Source organism: Castor canadensis, chromosome 5 (genome assembly GCF_047511655.1).
Source record: "Castor canadensis chromosome 5, mCasCan1.hap1v2, whole genome shotgun sequence".
Taxonomy (NCBI): Eukaryota; Metazoa; Chordata; class Mammalia; order Rodentia; family Castoridae; genus Castor; species Castor canadensis.
This window is the reverse complement of record NC_133390.1, coordinates 101,275,976-101,299,639: the sequence shown is the minus strand read 5'-3', so window position 1 is coordinate 101,299,639 and position 23,664 is coordinate 101,275,976. Positions and strand designations below refer to the sequence as shown.

The 23,664-nt window shown below is 36.0% G+C and overlaps 1 protein-coding gene across 2 annotated transcripts in view; it reads right to left on the bottom strand.

Annotated features, from left to right (window-relative positions):
- The window catches only part of Pdcd10 (programmed cell death 10), a 46,515-nt gene that overhangs the window by 17,080 nt on the left and 5,771 nt on the right, over positions 1-23,664 (bottom strand). For both annotated transcript variants that reach the window (XM_074073846.1, XM_074073847.1), the window contains exons 2-3: positions 9,426-9,636; positions 1,654-1,707 (exon numbers count right to left, since the gene is read on the bottom strand). In XM_074073846.1, coding sequence (XP_073929947.1) covers positions 1,654-1,707; positions 9,426-9,521 — 150 coding nt within the window. In that variant the 5' untranslated portion in view covers positions 9,522-9,636. The remainder of the gene's footprint in view (positions 1-1,653; positions 1,708-9,425; positions 9,637-23,664) is intronic.

Sequence of the window (23,664 nt, the reverse complement as noted above, 5' to 3'; positions counted from 1 at the left end):
GATCTCATCTCAAAAATAATGACAAGAAAAACGCCAAACAAACAAAAAGTCAAAAACAAGTGTTAAGGAAAATAAAATTTATCTATGGATCAACCAGATCTACCTTAGTTATGCAATTACACTTCCCTGTTAAATCATCAGCTATATTACAATGTTACAATAAAGCCTGGTGCAATTCTTTTTTTTTAGATTTTTACAATAGGCTTTATTTTTTAGGTTCATAGCAAAATCGAGAGGAAGATAGAAATTTACCATGTGTATTCTGTCCCTACACATGCATACTGCCCCATTATTAACATCCTGCATCAGAATGGTACATACGTGTTCCAATTGATGAACCTATGTGACTACATAATCACCTAAAGTACATAGTTGTTATTATGGGCCACTCTTTTTTTTTTTTAATATTCGTTTATTCATATGTGCATACATTGTTTGGATCATTGCTTCCCTCAACTCCCCACCCCTCTCGCTTCCAGGCAGAATCTGTTCTGCCCTTATCTCTAATTTTGTTGGAGAGAAAACAAAAGCAATAATAAGAGACAAAGCATTTTTGCTAGTTGAGATAAGGATAGATATAGAGAGATTCGTAGCATTGCTTTCATGTACAAATGTGTTACATCCCAAGCTAATTAATCTCTTACTGACCTTTTCACTAGTTCCTGCTGATGCAATTCTTTATTTTACCTATTTTATGAAAGTCACTGAAGACATTATCTACTAAAACGTAACCATAATTTATTTCACACTTAAGCATTAAAATATTTTACCTGAAAAACAAAGTTATTTTAGCTGTTAATGGGAACAAATGTGTGAATAAACAATCAGTCTTGGGTACCTTGATATATGTGTGTGTATATATATATATATATATATATATATATATTTAGTCTCTAGAGTACAGCTGTCAAAAAGAATTAATTTAACAAACATGAACCACCTATATAATTCTAAGTTTTCTAATGGCCACATTTAAAAACACAAAAAGAAACAGGTGAAATTATTTTAACAATACATCCAAAATGTATGTCATTATATTTGTAATCGATATACAATGCTAAGTACTAGGATATTTTATATTCTTTTTCTTGTACGTCACCAAAATGTGTGTATATTTTGTACTTGGAAAACATCTCAATTTGAACAAGTCATATTTTTAAGTGTTTAAATTGAACAGCCCAGATCTGGAAACAATGAAGAAATTAATTTTGAGTGGTTAAACTGAGTATTTCCAAAGTAACCTTAACCTATTTTATATGGAGGTATATTTATGTTCTATAATTAAACAATATACAATTACAAATTTGCAAATTTTACAAATTACAATTTTACAAATGAGTTTTAACAATAGAAAAAATAATTTAAAAATATACTCTAAAGTGCAAGAGAAAACACTGTGCGGTGAAGAAGTCAGTTTCAATGTTACAAAGTGATGTAAAGATGCATGGTAAGAAAACACTATTTGTTGCACCTCACCTTTTAGAAACTGTTTTAAACATATACAGAGTGTACCAGACTAGTACAGGTTTAAATGCCCAAAAAGTTTTTCACTAAAAGAAAATAAAACTGGCAACCATTATGAGGCTTTTAGATTTACATATAACATTTATATATAATACACGCTTTCAATATATAAAATTATTTGTACCTCACCTTAATGAAGGCGGCTCTCAGTGTCTGAGCTGCAGACAAATTTACTCGTTCTAGCTACAAGAAAAATTTTAAATCACATTAATATCAGTTTTCTTTTTTCCTGAAAAACAGCACAGTTCTGATGCTCTATTCTCTAGTACTCACAGATACATCTATCATTCAACAAGCAAAAATACTTAATGATTACAAATCACCCTAATTCTTTCAATAGGCTACCTAAAATTTTCAGTAGAAACCCTGGCAAATTATGTTTTTAGTTCTTCGTGCATTAAAAGAATGATATGCATGCTACCTTAAAACTAGATTTAAGTACAGAATGCAAAATAACAATACCATAAGTCCTTATAGAAATAAACAAAGTTATTTACTTGAGTTACTGTAAATAGGGAGGTTTATGGTTAAACTCTCAATGCTCTGTGGCCTCAACTGGATTTGTTAGGCAAATACATAGCAAGTGTGTTTATGTATGTAATGAATATCAAGTGACTGATATAAGGAGAACATTTATTTAGGTTCTCTCTCTCACCTTACTTCTTTTTAATTATCTTCAACTCCTTGGCCAAGGATTAAACTGAGATTAGTTTATCAATTATCACATACTACTGATAAAAGGTATTATACTCAAATTGAAGTTCAGACCATCTAGAATTCAGAGATACTTGTATCTGTCTTCTACTGCATCAATATTAAGAAATTATTATCTAAGGTAGTAAATGAAAAGTTTAATCCAAATACTTGTAATTTTTATGTCAAATATGTGGCGTTTATCATTTCAAAGGGTAAATATCCTTCTTTTATACTTAATCCATTTTTCAGCAAACCAAAAAAAGCATAGAATTTCACAAAAATAACTCCATTTGTTGAAGAGTTAACTGCCAAACTTAAAATGACTAGTTTCAGTTAAACTCAGATTTCTTCATTCCCTAATGATTGAACTAGCTAAGTCAATAAAACTCAACTGAATATATTTTTTATTTGAGATAATATTAAATGATAGAAGATAATGTAACCTTTACAGATTTTTATGCAAGTGAACATTTCTACAAAAACTTTATGAACATACACATTATAGTACTTTCAATCCCTTGGGTAATGAAAATGTAAGTTTTGTTTATAAATGTTCTATTACTAGATATACATCTAGGAACCCACCAATGCTTTAACTTATTTTGTAAACAAGGCAGAAATGGCAAGAATTCTATCTTTCTACAAATTATTAACCTTAAGCACAAAACAAAAGCAACAAAATATGCCAAACCAAACAACTTATCTCCCCCTCAACTAATGAACCAGTGTTCTTAGCATTTAACTTGGGTTTTATAAAGCCTGTTAAAATGTAACATTGTCTCATAAGTAAAAGAGAAAGCAGAGGAATTCAGTAAGGAAATAAGGGAAATAATTAACCATAAGTAGTTAACAAAGGTATTTTTCCCACAATGGAAATGGGTTGTACTTCCACATAATTAATGTAATTATAATGAATACTAATTGAGATTAAACAATAATACAACTCATAGATCTAAAGTTGAGCAAGAGAGGTCAGGGCATAGACAAGATGAATGTTTCTACCCTGATTGGGGTCACACCACAATGACCTCTTTTGGTGTGTCCAAGGTCTGAGTCAGACTGTGTCTTCAGGTGGCAGCATTAGTAACTTATCCTGTATCACCATGACTGGTATGTGGAAGAGTCAATGCAGAAAAGCCAGTGGGGAGCTACTAAAATTACCTAAGATTGACATAAGCATCTCTAGATTAAATTTACAAAGGAAGGATCGTCACAGGTTAGAAATATTTTACTAAATCAAAAGTATGTGAGCTCTGAAGCTCCTCAGCAGAGCTCTGCTTGGAGTTATTTTGGGGTGTGCTGTACACCCACATGTCTTGCTATTAACCTCAACAGGCTTTCTTCCTCATAAGGCTCCACATTATACAAGGCCAGTACCAAGCACACAGGCGCAGACCTACATTTGAACTACAGTTAATCTCTCATCAATAAATTTATCTAAATTGTTCTTAAAACTCGAAAACAGCCTGTACTACTTAGGTAGCAAGATTTTTTATACACATCATAAAAGCACTTTTCTTTTAGGCCTCTTACTTGTTAAAAACAAAACTATGTTCATTTATCAGTCCCTCTCTTGGCAACAGCAGGTTTTTGATAAAATTCTAGTAACAGCTACTATTTACTGAGAACATGTTATAGACTTATAATGAGTATAAGTGGAATAACTCTACTGTGCTTATAAGAAATCTGTAACTAGCTATCATCATATTCATTTTACAGAGGAAGAAATTCACTTTGTGTAAATGTGACCAATAACAAACAGTAAGTACATAAATAGAATTCACACCAGATCTGTATGGCCTGCAAGCCTGCATACAAGCCAGTACGGCTACCCTGATTCCACATGCTCACTCTTTCTAGTCTCGAGCTTATGCCATCATTGCATCTCTTAAATTGTTGGTTGTTGCACAAGGAGTCAACATTAAGAGACATAAAGAAATAAGACTACAGTACTTTACCTCTAGAAGATCAATTTAAGTAAGTAGATATATGAAAAGTGATGTGATCATCATCAACTGAAGTCAAAAGGAAAGTCTACAAGATGGTATTTGAACGAATTTTTCAAGTGACCTGTCCTCTTAAAATCATCTTTCTTAAATTCTGCCATTTAGGAGTTTTTTCAGGGTTGGTAACATGAGGACATAATGATTCTAAGTGTAGAAAAGATAAAAATTTCCATTCTGCTTCCAATACTTTCACTGAGTCCAGTACTTTGTAAAATGTTAGAAAAGCAGTATCTGGCTAGAGTATCTTTAAAGAACCCTGACTTAAAGAATAAAAACTACTGGGTTATTAGAAGTCATAGTACTAATTTAGGGTCTAATGGAGGAAGAACATTACAACTGCATCTTGCATTAATGGATACCAGAATAAGAAAGGCACTACTTGGGCCTCAGTTGTACAGGACTTTTATTTCACCAGTGAAAGAGTGACAGAAAATAACTAAGTCATAACAAGAAAAAAGGGTACACAACATCTCATCTCACCTAAATGAGAAGGAAAAGTATTGCAGAAACACATTTGAGGGGATGGATATACTAAGGACTCAACATTAGGCCTCACCTTAAATCCACATTCTGCTACTCTCTGTTTTATGAGCTCCTCTGCAACATACTTTGGACAGCTTTTGTGAGCACTTACTTTCATGACTGCACTTTGATTCATTTATGAAATATTTTAAAAGCTTACCTATACTTGCTATTCCAGAGAGCTCAGATATATTATATTTCTCCCTCTAGAAGTGTAAATTCATTCTCACATTCTTCTAGCATCAAGCTAGCTTCCTAAGCCCATAATTGAAAAAAAAAAGCAATTAGCCCTTTGGTTGCTAATGTTTTCAAGAGTCTTGCATAAAACCCCGTGAAAGCTGTTTTTTAAAGGTTAAAATAATTAGATTAATTGGTTCTGAATTGCCTATAAATCTACTTGCTTCCTCAAAATCAACTATGATCAGATTTTCCCATTGGGGAGACTCCTCCCTATACCTCCTCCTCCAAAATTATTGATCCTATTTCTTAAAAATTAAGCTAAGCTACAGTCACCAGAATAAAAACTCCAGGTACATCTTTTACAATTAAAATGGGAATGAAGTAAGTCTGGTTGAAAATAAGCATGCCAGAAGAACAGAAGCAGATGGAATCAAAAAGTCCCCTATTAGCTTCTGAGCAGCCAGAAAGAAACCAAATGCAATCGGCTATGTTTGGAACATAGTACATTCTATAAATACTTCTAAAAAAATTTTTTTTTTAGTTCCTGAGGTTGCCAAGCTAAATGGCAGAAAAGGGCATTTAAGTAGTATAAGAATATTTCACTAAAACGTTGCTGGCAAGAATACAAAACTCTAATGTCTGACCAAAATTTTTGTCAGAAAATATATGTGGAAGATTATGCCTGGTACTACTCTAAATACAATACAGTACATTAATTTGTTTACTTCACAAGTTTGTCATGAGAATAAAGTACAGTATTACTTATACCAATTTCACAGAAAATAACTGACTCAGATGCTTCTGTGTGATTGAGTAATACACAAGATATTTGATAATCTGAAATTTATATTTAGTTGCAAAATAGTTTATTTCATAAAGCAGGACATATACTGCTTCAGAAATTATATTTCATCTTAAAATGATGCCTCTACACGTGGCTTATTTTTCCTGGAATGAAGTAATGAACCGTATCTATCTCCTTCTCCATATATAAAGAATCAGTAAGAAATAATAATTATATGAGAACCTAATCTAAGACTTGGCATGAGATTCCTAGAAACCAATTATTACATTATGTAACAAGAAGGCCTAATTCACAGTACATTTATAACACATGCAATCTACTTGGACTCTGAGCTCAGCAGCAGCTGATTAAACAAGCACAATCCTTCTCAGCTGCCTTGGAGTAGCTTTATTGAGACTAGTGAGCTTCAGGCTCCCAGAATGCCATAAATACACCAGTATTTCCCCATGTGTAAGGATGTCACTGGATAAAAGTCTTCTACAAGATGATTTCCTAGAATATCATTGTAGCTATTATGGATCAAATGTTAAGGTAAAAATAAGTAAACTTTTAAACTCCTAATGATACACTGTGAATAAGATTTAGTGAATTATTTAAGCTTCAGCGTAAAATATTCATCCCTACTGTGATACCATTTCCTGGACAACCATTTTTGTATTTAAATCAGTACGGTACAGAAGAACAGAATCAAAAACCAAACTCACCTATAATTTCTCCATCAGTAGACGTATAGGTATATTCCCAGTTAAACTACAGATAAAATCAATGTCTAATTCATCCGGTAACACACTGGAATGCCAGAGAATAATGCTAACTTTACTGAATAAAACACTTTTTTACCAAACACTTCCCATGCAGTAATTATTTTATTCTATTTCTACATCAAGCCTAGATTTCATCTGTCAAGAGGAAGCTATCATTATTCTTAAACTCTGTACAGTTTCGAATTTTTATTTTGGTGGTGCTGAGAGGATTAAGCTCAGGGCCTTAAAAATGTTAGGCTAGCACTCTACCAGTTACTCACACCCCTAGACCTTGAACATGTTTTTGAATACATGAAACTATTTTTTAAGAAAAATGGAACACTACAATGTTAGATCAGAAAACTCACATTGTGAGTACGATCATGCCAATTTGCTGCAGTATCTCTCACCTGCCTCATTGAATCAGTTTCAAACTTTACGTCTAACTAACAATTACTTCTTAAACCAACTGAATCATCTGGCAATGTACTCTGATGCTGGGTCCATTAAGCCATGTATGTTTACAGATCTTATCTGGAGAAATCACTACCTTTATTTATTGAAGAGCTGTACTAGTTTGTTCATAGCCATTTCTTTTTCTTGCAAGTTAACTTCTCTAACAGTTAATTTTCTAGAACCCTGTATTCTATATAACTCTTTTGCAAAATCAAGATTTTCACAGCCATTTTTTTTGTATGTAGGAAGATAATTTAAATTTCTAGAACAAAAATTTTTCTGTTTTTTCATTAACTAGAGGGTTAAACTGAAACTCTGCAATGTCAATTTTCTTCCTCTCAGGTAAAGATTCAAAATAACAGTTAAGCACAGAAAATTCTCCAAAATAACTTTCCCTAACAGCCCACCAAGTCAAGGTGTTGAGGCATGAAAAGATGAAATATGAAAACTCTGGACGGAATGGTTCTTGGTGTATCCAAGAAGTTACTAATGAAGCGGGGCACTGTGCTGTACAACCTGTAATTCCAGCTATTCAAGAGGATTATGGTCAAGCTGGGTTTAGGCAAAAAACATGGGAACTGATCTGGAAAAAAAAAAATGCTACCAACACAGATTACTTACTAGCTTTCAGTGACTTCTCCTTATCTCATTCCTGGTACAAGAATTAAACAACTTACTTGCTTAAACATCTGTGTTCCCTAACAGACTCTTTGGAACACACATACTGCCTGTTTTGTCTCTATACCTGCAGACCCTAGTAGAGTACTCAGCAAATAAATAGCTGGCATTCAGTTAAGTATTTACCAAACATAACTGAACCACTTTCTTCTAATAATAGCTACTCACAATGAGTAAAGTATCACAACAAAAAATGATGGAATTATTGGCATGTTGGTGATAGCTGCTGTAGATGGGCAAAGCCAGCCCTAAGAGACAGCCCCCAATACTATGATGGATTATAACATGGACAGGTTTTCAAAAGATGCCTCCTTAGTGATCAAACTCCTAAATTCCTTTTTAGGAGCTAGGTTTGGTCATGAGACCAAGTTCTTGTAAATGAGATGTATGTGGAAATCTTTTGAAGGCCTTCCAAAAGCACTACTGCTAGAAGGAGGACTTCACATCCCGCCCAACATTTTTCTCTTCCAAACAACTTAGGACATGACAGCTGGAGCTTCAGAAGCTATCTTGCATGCTGAGGTGATCTTGATAATGGATGGTAGAGCAAAACATAAGTACGTGAATTTCTAATGATACTGATTCATAATATTAGCAGCCTTGTATTCCAGAATCTTTTATGTAATAATAATAAGAAAAAAAATTTATTCAAGCTACCATTTTGAAGTTTCCTTTATGGTGGAACCTAACACTATACGATACAGCCTGAAATTCCAAAATGTTTGTCTGATTTGGCAACTAAATCTGTTATCTTCTTGTTGAAGAAGATAAATGAGTCCTTGTTTACTGCCCTCAAGTCTGAAAATCATAAAATATAGCAAATGCAAATCAAAACTGGACTTGAATCTTCCTGTAATAAAAATATTTTACAAAAAGTCATTAGAAATGGTGAGGGATTCCAGTTGTAATAGCAACAATAAGGTTAAGTGGTTTTGAAGGATAATTAGATGAAGATTAGAAAAAAAATTACTGTACCTTTTAAAAAAAAAAGGCTTAACGTCACTGAATTCAGACTCAGAATACCTAAATTTGATTTTAGTCCTAGAAGATTTTAGAAAAGTAATTTTGCAGTTCAGGGCCTCTATCACCATGAGAAAGAGAGAACTGATTAATCTCTAAGGGACTTCACCCTCTTGAATTGTCTATATACATTCGCACATTAAATTAAAAGAAAACCCAAAAATGTACTTAAGTAAAGTCCAAGACAATTCCTCCAGTAAGACACAACCATGTGGCTTAAGTGGTAGAACACCTGCTTTACAAGTGCAAAGCCCTGAGTTCAAACCCCAGTCCCACAAAAAAAAGAAAAAGAAAAAGAAAAAAAGTAACCATGTCTTCTTTATATATGATGTAATGGCACCTTCCAAATACCAATTTTTAAAAAGTGCTTTGTCACTACTAACAAAACATTACTATGACTGTTGTGCCAGCTACCTGACTACCCAGAATGCAACTCTATTTACCTCTTTCAGTCCTTGGATTCATGTCTTTTTTGGTGAGAACTGTGCTGACCCCTAAAATGGAGACTATCTGCCATTTTCTTTCTTAATGATTTTTTTTTTTTTTACTTGATAGCCCTTACAACAATTTTTAATTTATATAATTGTGTTCATTTATTCAATATCTACCTGTCTCAGTACTGTTTAATCTACAGAGAGGGATGCCTTGTCTGATTGGTTTTTTTCCCACTGTCATGTATGTTGACACAATGCCTAACACAGAGTTCATTTCATACAAGTATTTGTATATGAAAGAACAAACATAAGTGAAGCAGACATTAGGGAATGTAGAGCTTGTAAGTATTTACAAACTTACCTCATTAAACACAGGATACATGACTGCATAGAGGGGCATAGAAACCATAGAAGTGGTCTCAGCTTCATTCTTCATCTCTTCCATTGTCATCCTCATTCAAAAGCCAGCTACAGTAGAAAAAGCAGTGCTAAAATGCAGAGGAATCTTCATTCACTGCAATATTTCTTCTCTTTTTTTGTGATAAAGAATGGGGCACAAAACATATGCTGACCTGTCAAGAAAGGAGGAACAGAAATTTACATTAATGGGAAACTGCAAATACCAATTATTTTCCTTTCCAAAGTATAGAGTTCCTATCTTATGAGAAGCTGGCTTGTTAACCCGGGATAGTACGACATCCTTCTTTTCTTTGTAGACTCAAAAATTATCCTACTGCTAGCCTTGCTAGTTAGGTACTATTTCACAAAGCCGTGATTCAAGAACCCACTTTATTAATGCAGTGAGCTTTCCACGAATCACCATGGAAAAATGACATGTCTAATTGCATCATATACAATTACAAAAAGTATCAACCAGATGCAAAATGATAGTATTTATGTATAAAATTATAATCACCAAATAGCTAATGAATAAGCATGTGTAGAGTGAATTTAAAGAATTAAAAAATCAAAAAAAACTAAGCTGCTTAATATTTTCATTAATTTTTTTTGCTACTTATTCACTGACTTTATCCCTTGTAAATACCAAAGATTTAAGACAAATCTTAAAACTGGGAAAATTGTATTCAATGTGATCTACTTGGGAAGATACATATTACTTAATTTTACAGTGGGTTTTTTTTTTTTTTTTTTGGTATTTAGAACTTCGGGAATCTGACACAAAACTGAGAAAAACAAAAACATGTCAGAGGTGCTGGTAGCTTGGAAATTAAAAGAAAAAAAAAAGTAACAATACAGCCCCTATCCTGGAGACTGAGGCAGAAGGACCACAAGTTTAAGGCCAGCCTGAGCTATATAGTGCAAATCTATCTTAAAAAAAAAAAAAAGGAAAGAAAGAAAAAAGAAAAATGAGAAGATATAAAGAAAGAAAAAGGAATTCAGCAAAATAAGAAATTTTATCTCAAGAGGCTGGGAAAATGTGCTTTTTGAGAGAAAAATAACTTTCCCAAGATCACACACATAGAGGCCCAAGACTTGCTGAATCAAGATCTGAGACTCCCACATCACAAAACCAAGTTTGAAGTGACAATAAAGAATACCTTTTCTGCTTCCACTTACAGAAACTGGCCACAAGTTATTCATTAATTGAACAAATGTATTTAGAACCTACTAGATTCTACTACTAGTACAGATTCTACTGTACTTCTTAGTGATTAAAAATTTATCCGTGCCAGAATTTTCAAAGACCTAAACTTAGTCTGCAAGATGCAATCAAAATCCTAGCAGGCTGCTTTAAAGGCTTCAATAACCTGTCGAATTGGAGAAGTGCTTAGTGTTCTACCAGTGAAGGGGAAACCAACAGCTAATTATGGCTTAGTCCTATTTCTGGTGGTTCTAAACATGGAAATTAATTCTTTTCTTTCTTTGGAGGTACTGGGGTTTGAACTCAGGGCTTCATGCTTGCCCGCAGGCATACTCCCACTTGAACCATTCCTTCAGCCCTGTTTTTTCTTTTGGTGGGGGGAGGGAGCGGTTTGGGTGTTTTTCAAGAAAGGGTCTTGTGAACTATTTGCCCTGGCTATCTTTGAACCACAATCCTCCTGATCTCTGCCTCCTGAGTAGCTAGGATTATAGGCGGTACATGGTAAGGAAGTTATTTCCTGATTTTACAGAACAAACGACCAGTTCCTAAATTGTAGTTCACAGGACAAGAGGAAATTATCATCTGATCCTACAACTGATTTAAGCAGATTGTTTTAGTCATAGCATAAAGGGGAGAATAGAGGACCAGAAGCTAAAGATAGGGAAAACACAGAAAACCTATTATATCAGTTTAAGAGGTAAGTGGGACCAAAATACTAAAGCAAGAGGAAGTAGGATGCAAATTCTTAACATACTACTTGGTAATCTACTTTTCCACTTAGGAAGAAAAATCACTTACACAATAAATATTTTATTAGTCACCTATAGACATACAGAACAGTGAGCCAAGACAACATAGTCTCTGACTCTATAAAGCTAATGCCATAGAAGAAAAAACAAAATGAGAAACTGAGACCGTATATTACTATGGCAAAGTGGACTAGAGAACTAGCATTACAAAAATAAGGAGTTTCACAGGCCCCAAAGAATCAACACCCCAATGAAGAAATGGGCACATGAATTAAACAGTGAATTCTCAAAGAGGTACAAATGGCCAGTAAATACATGAAGAAGTGTTCAATTTCCTTGGTTATAAAAGAGATGTAAATCAAAACAACACTTAGATTTCATCTCACCCCAGTTAGAATGGCCAGAATCAAGGGTAGTAACAAGAATGAATACTGGTGAGGATGTGGCAAAACAGGAACCCTTATACACTGTTGGTGGGAATGCAAATTAATACAACCACTATGGAAAACAGTATGGAGATTTCTTAAAAAACTAGAGATAGAACTCCTATGTGATCCAGTGATACTGCTCCTGGGCATCTACCCAAAACAACGTAAAACAGGATACAGTAGAGACACCTGTACACCAATGTTCATCACAGCACTATTCAAAATGGCCAAGCTTTGGAAACAACCCAGTTGCCCTACAATTGATGAGTGAATTAAGAAACTGTGGTATAGATATACAAGGGAGTATTACTCAGCCATAAGGAATAATGACATATGTTTTGAAGGTAAATGGATGCAACTGGAGGACATTATGTAAAGCGAAATAAGCCAGGATCAGAAACACAAAAGCCACGTTTTCCCTTATATGTGGAAGATACATCCAAAGATAAACATATAGACAAAAACAAGCATGATCATCCACAAACTCAGATGTCAAACATGTTTGTAACAGTGCAACTACTCTATCGATCTCAGGGAAAGAGGGAAAGGAATAGAGAATGGTAGAGCACCAGTAATATCACATAATGTTAAGATGTGAAGGGAGAGAATATAAGGATGTGTACTGAAAACTTTTGAAACATGATGGTTGTGAGGTAAAGGGGTAAGGGAGAGTAAAGGAAAGGGTTGAACAGACCAGAGTAAAGTTATTCCCACAATGGCCATGCACTGAGATAGCCCTCTGAACATCAACTTAAATATTAATAACGAAAATCAGGACTGGACTATAAAATAGGTACAGTGGGGGGGAGGATACTCGTAGAAGGGGGGAGGATGAAGGAAGAAGAGATTAAGATGACAGTATATGGTAGATGGACTTTACATACCTTTATGAAACAGAACTAAGAAACCTCTTACAATTGCTTTAAGTGGAGTGGGAAGGGGGTTAAGGGGGAGAGATGATGGAGCAATGTAAATCATGTACAATATAAGTCTAATCAGAATTGTCACTATGAATCCCCCCCAATAGTGAATATCCTAATAAAAAATGTCTTAAAAAATAAGGAGTTTCAAAAAAAGAATGGTCAAATAGTTTAAGCTAAGTATGGTATTTACAACTGTAATCCAGCTACTCAGGAGGGAGAAATCAAGATCACAGTTTGAGGACAGCAAAGGCAAAACGTTAGATACTATCTCAACCAACAAGCCAGACATGGTGGTTTGCGCCTGTCATCTCAGCTACTGGGGAGGTAGAGACAGGGAGGATCTGCAGTTCAAGTCCAGTCAGGACAAAAAGATAGAGAGGACCACCCCCCATCCCAACAACAAATCAGGTGTGGTGGTGGGAGCATATGGTCCCAGCTCCATGGGAGGCCACAGGTAGGAGGATTATAGTCTAAGGCCAGTCCAGGGTAAAACTGGGAGATCCTATTTGAAAAAAAACTAAAAGTAAAGGAAGGTGGAGGGAGTGGCTCAAATAAATGGTAGAGCGCTGGCTAACAAGTTGAGACCCTGAGTTCAAACCCTGTGTGTGTATGTGCACCAGAAGTTTTAAATGCTTCAAAAATAACCAGCAGGGGCTGAAAGAGTGAGCTGTGACAAGTCTGTTTTCTCAATGAAAAGGAGATGAAATACTAACAGAGTAGGATCAATGAAATCATTTTTGGTTTACTCTTTTAACACGCATGCAGAGGACTTCAAATATAAAGGCTGGCAGTGGTCAAAGAATCAGGATAAGTGTCCAGGGTCACTTTCAGAGTTCCTACTGACATCTCTAGCTATATACAGTAAACCTGCTCAAATACTTAATTTTTACCTGCTGTAAATACTGCTGACGTTTTCTCAAACTTGTGTGTAATAAACGTCTCTTCTGTAAAACTAATTTTGCAATATTATCAGCTCTTAATTGTAACCAAAAATAACAGTATTTTTGCAATGTTATGGGCTAAATAGGTAGCTGGCCTGCATCATACATAATAACTTAGTATTTTTACTATGGAAAATGCTCCAAAAGACCAATTTACAGCTGAACTTTTTAGAAAACACATTCACCAACTAAGACCACTCACAGTTTCAACAGCATTTGACAAGATTACAAATCAATGATTCCAATAAAGCTTTTAAAATACTGAATTATTCTGTCAATTTCAATTCTAGTGAAAATACGCTTCTGTCATTCCTTCACAAGCTTCTTCATATGAAATAGTTCAATGGGCAACCTGCAATTACTCTAAAACAACAAAGAGCCTGCTATAGAAAAAATCAAGGGTCCACTATCCTTCCTTGGATAGTTATTATTCTAGCTGAGCAGCATCCCGCTGAGAGATAGTTATTTTCTGCAGTGAGAGTTGATCATGCATGTAAGCGACCATGAAACATGGATTCTAAATCCCACAAATGGAAGGGCCTTAAAAAGTGATCTTTCCCATCTCCTACCTATACTACAAGCCTAAGTCCATAGTGTTCATTAGCTTTAGAGCGAAAAAAGGTTTTTGTTTTTTGGGTTTTTTTTTTTTTTTGATGGTACTGGGGTTTGAACTCAGGGCTTCACTCTTTGCCAGGCAGGCACTCTACAGCTTGAGCCACACCTCCAGATAGTTTTGTTCTGGTTAATGTTGAGATAGGGTCTCACTTTTTGCCCAGGCTGACCTGTATGGTGCTCTTACTATTTTGGACTTCCCACAGTACCTGGGATGAAAGGCACATGCCACCACACCTAACTTTTTTCCATTGAGATGCAGCCTGGCAAACTTTTTAACCTGGGCTGGCCTGGAACCCCAAACCTCCAGATTTCAGCCTCCCAAGTAGCTACTTGGGATTAACAGGTATGAGTCACTGGAGCCTAAATATAGGAAAAAATTTTAGTTCAAAGTGAGCTTTGTACATGAATTCATTAGCATCCACCAAAAATAAACAAACAAACCAAAAAAAAAAAAAAAAACAAAAACCAACCAGAACTAGAACTGTAAATAAGAACTTAGACAAAAGGCATACTTTTTAGTTTTTAAACAATTCTGAGCTTTAAACTCAGGGCTTCCTACTCTACCACTTGAGCCATGAAAAGGCATACTTTTCAACTTTTTTCTTTTTATTTTTTTATTGTTTTATTATTCATCAACATTTTTCCTTGAAAAATATCATCTGTGATATGGGGATATCAATACAAATGGAGTATAAGCAACCTTCTCATTTAAACTGTCACCTTTATTTCCTTGAATATTCAAAATGACACTGCTAATTTCCAATGCAAGATGAATCAGCTTTAAATCTTTCTGAGCTTAAAACAATTACCATTTGTTTAGAATGAAGAGGTAAAAAAAAAAAAAAAAAATTCCCTGTCCACTCAACTGCTAAACTCTTAGTCATCAGGGTTTCTGGCCTGCCCAACCAACTCCAGTCTGCTCATTTAAAGAGCTACACTCATTGTATCTCAGAGGTCAGAATCAGCATTTCCTGAAACAGACTCACTTCATTCCATCTGGGGCATGAGATAACTCTAGAGCCTGTATACCACTTACTCCAAAATGAAAGTAAGTGGACAAACAGAAAGAAGTCCGTGGCACTGGTATATGTAGTTCTTAGGTAGGAAAATGCTTCTAAAGTAAATTCTACACTTCTGACTATTCATTTTAAAAAGGTTAATAACTGAGCAGCCTATGTGTTTATGTTACCATTCATACATGTATTTCTTTTTCTGACAGACATTAGAAAGCTAGCTAGCAGGCACACAGATAGTTTACAAGTTTGAAGTTTGATCAGTCTTGCTAATACTTTGACCAGTTTTTGCTTTTCTAGCTATCCCAAGCACTTCCTTATTAAGCAGAAAATATAACATCAGATAAAATTAGAATTCCAACAGAAATTTACAGGAAAATAAACAAAACATACAAGACAGTCACATTATAAATTTTAATGTCGCATTTGTTTTAGGACTAGTAGGATATCTCTTAGATCCTGGGGACACAACTGGTGTTAACAAGATTCTCAAAGTGCAAAAATTTCTTACACAGGTTAACTTGCTTTATATATAAGCAAGAAACAGCTTTTAGCAGAATATAAGTCTTCTCTATGAGAAAGTACACAAGTGCTTCAGTTGCCAAGAGTGGAAAGACCTAAGCCATCACAATTATTTCAGAACTTATTAAAAATACTTCTTCCCTAGCCTACTCATTCAAAACCTCTAAGGAAAGGTTCAGAAATCTATTCTTAAAATCTACTCTTAACAGGTAACTCAGATGATTCTCATGAACAGGGCAGGGTGGGATCACTGGGATCACTGGTAGGCTAAGAATAGTGGTTAGAAAATCAGAAAAATAAGCTGCTAAGGCCAGCCTCAGGATACTTGTAAATTAAGTTTAAGTATCTAGAAAGAGGTGCATGTTTCCTCCTGGAAACTCCACTTAATCATTCACCAGCTTAATTTCTCCATTAGAAAGAAAAAGGGGGCGACTACAGCACTTGAAACGATTTAGTATTCTAAAATTCAATGATATTAAGATGTCATTACTGGTATACACTTTAGATTCAGAAGCAGTTTCAAGGGATATTAGAAAGAATAAAACAACTCTCATCGGATCACACCAACTATTTGCAAATTCTAATAGAGATGCCACAGAAAAGATGGCTGATTCAAATAACTCTTCCTTGTTTTCACTCCACAATGAAGTAGCAAGAATCATACCCATCATTACCCTACAGAAACTAGTCCGAGACTGTATATATCAAGAGTACAGCAATTTTACAAAGCTGGGAAGATTGTGGTTGGCCATAACAACCTTCATATCTTTTTAGGGCTTTCTCAAGTCACTGTTACAGCCACTTCAAAATAACAAACAAGCTAAGAAAGAAAGAAGGTAGAAGAATAGGATAAGTAAGTGATCCTATGTAGATCAAAGTGAGATTAAAGTTGTCAGGATATACTTATCTCTCTCTCCTTTTTTTGCAAATTATATTTTCCATAGTTCAATGCCTTTCATTTCCACAGTTTTATGTTTTAATAAGGTTATGTGGAGCTTAACAATCCTGAATATATACTATTGTCAGGTTAGTAGTTATATAGAATGTTGCATTTAGGGACATCCACAAATAATCTTTCATTAATAATAAGTATAGTACATAGCACTTTGTCAATATGTGTGTGCATGTATGTATATACACATATATTTTCCCCTACTTTTTCAAAATATAAAAGTACAAAGAAATATGAAGAAAAGCATAAGAATTAAGGTCTAAAGGTAGGCGTGGTGGTGCATGCCTATAATCCTAGCTGCAGGAGGCAAAGGTAAGAGCATCACAGTCTAAGGCCGGATAAGGACAAAAAGTACAAGACCCTATATGAAAAATAACTAAAGCAAAAAAGAGCTGTGGGCATGTCTCCAGTGGTAGACCGATTTCTTAGCAAGGGCAAGGCCCTGATATCAAACCCCAGTACTGCTCCAAAAAGAATTAAAGTCTGAAAACATAGGCACAAATTTTGGTCCTGTTATTTATAAGCCACCTTGTCTCTGAAGTCATCTTACCTCTCTATCCATTAGTTTCATTTTTAAGATGGGTGACATTTAACTTGTATACTCAAAGATGTGTAGTTTAAAAAGGATATAATTTATAAACCAAGCCATGAAGTCTTCATATTAAAGTACACATTTCGTAGTAAATTGTCATATTGGAAAGTCCAATCTACTGAATCAAATTTGGAAAGGTGCCCATTGGTTAAGCCCCATTTTGCAGGTACTGGATACCACCAACTGGTTCAAACTGGTTCTTATTTTCAAAATAAAAATTTTTTAATTTTCTTTTGTAAATACAAAACCAGAAAATATAGTCTTCCATGTGTTTGTAAATAGGACTGGAAAAACACGTGCTTGCTAAGCTACTAAGTAACAGAAGTTCTAACTAAAACACTGGAAAGTTGAGTTAAATGTCTTTGTAAAGAGATAGTATTGGTAAATTAGATCACAATGCCTCATGATGAAAAAAATGCCTAACTGTAACAGTGTTCTGAATTTAACTTCACTTATTTTATCATTCAATTGCTAATCTTAGTGTGTCTGTTATATGTAAGTATTCCTTAACTGGCAAACAGACTCAATTCTAAACATATGCTTACAAATCAGTCACTTCAAACTTTATTTTTTACAGAGGGGCTACAGTATGGATTTTGAATGCTCCACAAAGGCCCACGCATGACCTGAAAGGGGACTATGGCGTTGCTTCCTCTATCCCTTTGTTCCTTGGCTTGTGACTTTATGCGGTTTTGCACTGTCTTGCACTGTAATACACTCCCACCATCCCATGATGCATCACTACAGGCCCTGTGGACTATGGATTCAAAAATGTGATACAAAATAAACTTTGTCTTCTTAGAAGGTATGGCTATAGTAGTAGAAAGCTAACTAACATAGAACACTGGTACCAAGAAATGGTGCTGCTGACTATACCTATACATGAGACTGTATGTAAGATTCTTTGGAAGTGGTGTGCAGAAGTTTGGAAAAGTTCAGAGGAGCAGGCAAGAGAAAGCATAGAATGCTGTAAAACAGAACTAACTGGTGAGTTTGCAAATGCAGCCAATAAAAAGACCAAGCTGATTAGATTTCAAATGGAAAGGAGCACTCTATTAGCAACTGGAATAGAGGCTATCCTTGTTCTATCACAGTAAAAAAAAAAAGCCATAAAAAATGTAAAGATGTGTTTTGTTCATTCTAATATTTTGTGGAAGACCAAACTTAAAAGTGATAGACTAGTTTATCGGGTGGAGGAAATTTCAAGATGGCAAAGCAGCTCAGGAAGTGGTATGGAATTTACTGGCTGCTGATAGTCAAACTTTCTGTGAGAATCAGAAGCAAAGAGGAGCAAAGTGGAAAGATTTAGAAAATTCCCAACTTTTCCAGAAAAGAAGCATGTGTAAAGGCATAGCCAGAGGGTGCAGATGCTAGTAGGGATAAAAAGTCAAGGACTCTGCACCAGGAAAATAGAAAAGATGCCTCAAGCATCTTAGGAATTTGAAGGTCACAGCACCCAACACTAGCCCAAAGGCTTAGAAATGCAAATTTGTTGCAAAGAATTCCCGGAGCAGAATCTTTAGAAAAAAGCCCTGGGGAACCCTGCCAGCCCAGGACTGCCTAGGGAATTGTTTTCCTAGGATTCATTTTTCCTTCAGCCAGAAGGGCACTCAGGCAGTTGAAATTGTGGTTCAAACAGGTCCAGGTACAGCTCAGGATTGGGGGGCAAACCTTGGCACACTCCACTTGATGCTATTTTCCATGTATACAGAATGCAGGAGTTATGGGTCATTTAGTTTGAATCCAGATTTTAAAAGAAAGTCTAGGAGGGCAGGCATTGCAATGTCACAGCCTCAGAATTTCTGGAGGCAGCCCTCACCATGGCAATGCATAGAGCTGTGCAAAGTGAAGGTGAAGCTTGCAAACAAGTCCCCAGCAATGTACAAGGCTTACCAGAGAGCAAGCGGAGCCAGTCCGAGAATGGTCATGTGGGCCGCAGCCACCAAACTGTAGTGGTGGGGCTGCCCAAGCCGTTGGGAGCCCACATTCTACTGCAGTATGCTCAGGATACTGGATATGGAACTTTAGGATTTAACATTTGCCTTGCTGGGTTTTGCTTGTGCCTCGTACAGATCCCTCTTTTCTATTCCTCTACTCCTCTCTTTTGGAATGGGAATATAAACCTGTGTTTGTCCCACCATTGTATCTTAGAAGTATATAACTTTGTTCTTAATTTTTATAGCTTACAGCTCAGTAGCCCAGAGTGTCTCTGGAGCCTTACGACTTGGGACTATCAAGCAAGGCTGAAAGAACTAAGGCTTTGGGACTCTGAATGCATTTTGCCTTATGACATAGGCATAAAACCTTTAGGGGCCAGGAGAGAAGAATTAAGAGTTGGACCTTAAATGTCACCCAAAGGCGTATGTGTTAAAGGCTTGGGCTCTAAGGTGGTGATATTGGGAGATGGTGGAACCTGTAGACATGGGCCCTAGTGGGAAGCCCTTAGGTCATTGGAGGTATGCCCTTTAAGGAGACTACAGGACCCCAGGCTTCCTCCTTGCTCTTTGGCTTATGAGGTGAGGCTCCACCACGTGTTCCTGCCATGATGTACTACATCACCAAAGGCTCAAAGCAATGGCGCCAAATTATCATGGACTGAAAGCCTCCGAAATTGTGAGACAAAATAAACCTTTTATAAAGATGCTGATTATCAAAGGTATTTTGTTATGGTGACAGGTCTACCACAAAAGAGTTAAGATCCTAAGAAAGACGTCAAAATTCATGTCATCTAAAGGAAAATAGGAACAGGAATGTTTCAATTATACCTTGCAACATTAAGAGCACTGTTACTAAAGAGGTTAGTACAGTTTTCTCATGTGTAAGATGGTAGCAATTTAAAGTAACTTTAAAGTGAAAACAGCCATTGCATATCATTGAGTCCCACCTCCAACTTCCAAGATTTAGAAATACAAGTCCAAGGCCAGGTGCAATCTCAGGTCCTAGGGAGAGGATATGTGGATGATCCAGGCTTGAGGCCAGCCTGAGCAAAAAGTCAGCAAGACCCATCTCAACCAATAAGCTGGTGGGATGGCAGTTAACTATGATCCCAGCTGTACAGGAGGCTATAGGATCTTAGTCTGAGGCAGGCTCCAGGTAAAAAGTGAGACCCTACTTGAAAAATAAAGCAAAAAGGGCCAGGGTGTATCTCAAGTAGTAGAATACTTGCCTTGCAATTCCAGGAGTCCCGGAATTAAACAAGAAAGTCCAGAAGAATTCCCATTAAAAAACAAAACAGAATAGCAGACATGTTAACATAAAACACAGCTATGCTATTATAGCCTGTTGTACTGTACATGTTCTGTAGTCTGCCAAACAAAACCACTTCAAATTATTGGCCTACAGCTAAGACCTCCAAACTTCATGTAGAAGGGTTTTGACACTGACACAGGAATGTAGTTCTGATTCAATGGTCACTCTAAGGCACGCAGCAATACAAGGTGGTGCATCTTTAAATTGGTACTGCTGAGACCTCTGACTCATCTTAAGAGTTAACTGTATCATGTCAGATGCACAAACTTACATATTTTGGAGAGTACAGTTTCTTAGCACAAGTCCATAAAGTGAATCAGGATGTAATTATGTTTTTCTACACACAGATGGACAGTGAAGAGCAGGAAATAAGTACTTAATTTGAAACAGAAAGACCTGAGTTTGAATTTTTGCTCAGCTAGATGGTAACACTTGACTCATTGAAAAATTAATTGAAATACTGATTGAAGCCCTCATCTTAAAGGAATGTTAAGAGTATTAAGTGTATTCAAAACACTATAGTGGCTGACATCCTCAAAAGCATTCAGTTCATATTGCTACAGTAAGAATCTGACATGGTATCAGGGTTGCAACTAAGGTAATAAGGCAAACAGAAGCCTAGTACACAAACTCTGACTTGCATTACATGGAGAATAAGCATCTTCCTTACTTTTGGAACCTATCTGGCTTGCTTGCCTCACCTTATTCATGACCTTATACAGCATGCAAAATGAATTAGATTATCACTGTAATAGTGGTATCACAATGTCACAGCACTTGTCACAAAGGAGGCATAAATTTGGGCCACTAGAGGAAAGTCACATATTGCATTCAAAGTCAAAAGAATTTGATCATCACATGCACCAGGAAACTATTTACAACTATGGTGTTCAAATTACCCTTTTACTCTTAATGTACATGTATCAACTTAAAGGAATTTGTGGCCCAGAGCAGGCTGAGTAGCGCAGCAAACTCCAAATATTATTGGAGACAAAGATTAATCTAGAGACAATTCATAGAATGTGATTATCCATACAGGATACTCAAAAGTCGACAACAGAAGTAAAGAGCTCATTCCCTCTGAACTGGCTGATGGAAAATGGAAACAAGAACCTAAGACACTGGAAACAGCCGGTTAAGGAGGATACAAATCTCTTAGTTATGGCAACTCTCTTGTTCTTTTCTATTCCAGTGTCTAATTTTTTTGTTAAATCCTGATCTAAATAAAATTCAAGTGAAAACACTTGTTGGAGGACAATAAAAATAAATGTGCTGTCTTACACATGAGGTTCCCCATGCAGTAGCTCTTGAATCAAGGGCATAACAGAACAGTCACACAGTATTTAACTGAGGTTCACGGCTATTTTCCTTTTTATTAGTATGCAGTCTTGTTTTAATTTCTCCAATGTTAAGGTTTTCCTTTAAAATTCCTTAGAAATTTAAATAAATTTAAGCCTTCATGTAAGAGGTGCTTAAACTGCTTTTGCTGAAAAGCACTGACTCCTTACTTGAGCCCACAAATTAACTAAAAACAGGAGAAACTTAGCATCCAAGCCTCCACTTCCTGTCTTTGCTCTAAGCCATTCTCTTTACAGTCACTTTGTGATGATCTGGGATTCCAGAAAGGACAGACTGGTAACATCTTAATAACAAGGAACTGAAACTTCCCATAGGAACAGTGGAGACTTGCAGGACAGACTACCCTTCTAAATGAGGACAATTACCTGTAACGGTGATGCTGCACCCTGGAGCAGGGTGATCATTCTTATAGTCTCAATACTGAAAAGTACAATTTATATTCATTTATTTTTTTGCAGCACTGGGGCTTTAACTTAGGGCCTTCACCTTGAGCCACTCCACCAACCCTATTTTTGTGAAGGGTTTTTCGAGATAGGGTCTCAAGAACTATTTGCCCTGGCTGGCTTCAAACCAAGATCATCCTGATCTCTGCCTCCTGAGTAGCTAGGATTACAGGTGTGAGTCACCGGTGCCCAACTTAAAAGTACAAGTTAAAGAATCTGCAACCACCCTGGGGGGCAATGACTTGTTCCTTATCACTTAAGATACCTATTTTTTCATTTAATGACTCCAAATTGCCCGAGGTCCTCTACAATGTGCAGTATGTATTTTCTTTAGAAGATTTCTTGGCACCAAAAATATTGCCACAAGGCACTCTGAAAGTTGATAAAATCTTTAGCTCCAAATAGCAAATTGCCCCTGGCTCATTTGTTTAACACTAGATGTTAATGAGGCCAAAGTTCTTTCTCAGTGATGCCATTTAACTTCAGCTTTTGCTCTCAACAGATCTCAAATATAAATGCTATTAGTCACAAGAAGAAATGAGGGCAATAGAATGGTTAGCTTCTTATAATGTATTTACAGTTCCTTTAGTAACCTTCACTTTGCAAAACGTCATTTCATTTTATTAAGGGAGAACACCAAAATTAAGGTTGAACCTTGGAAATCTCTCAAATTTTGACAATACTACCAAAATGGTAACTTTACTATGGATAAAGGCATCCACATAGCATGTATACTTCTTGAACAAAAGACCACAGCATTACTCAGAATCCTTTGGAATTAAGTAAGAAAAGCCTTACAACAACCTGAACTGTTGAAGGGAGCAGTTGTCGCCTAGAGGCCAGGTCTGACTCATTTAACATTCTCCCTTGGCTTTTTTTTTTTTTTAAATCTAACCTTATATAAGTATGAGAAGGCAGCAGGGGTGTAACAGTTTAGGGTTTGTCATTCCTTAAATCCAATCTCAGCTGGATTTCAGGTCATCCTGAAGTAAAACAGAATGGCTGAATAAAGAAGGGAGACAATTTTCAGTGCTAGGGAACCAGACGCTAAGTTAAAGAAACTATTATTTTCCCCCCTTTCCTCTATAGGACAAAATTATCAAATGAATTAATTCCAGTGGAAGTACTTAATAATTTAAACGACTAAAATACCAGAGAAATGATCTATCTGCTGAAGAATAAACTCCCTGAATAGAAGTCTTATCCATTTT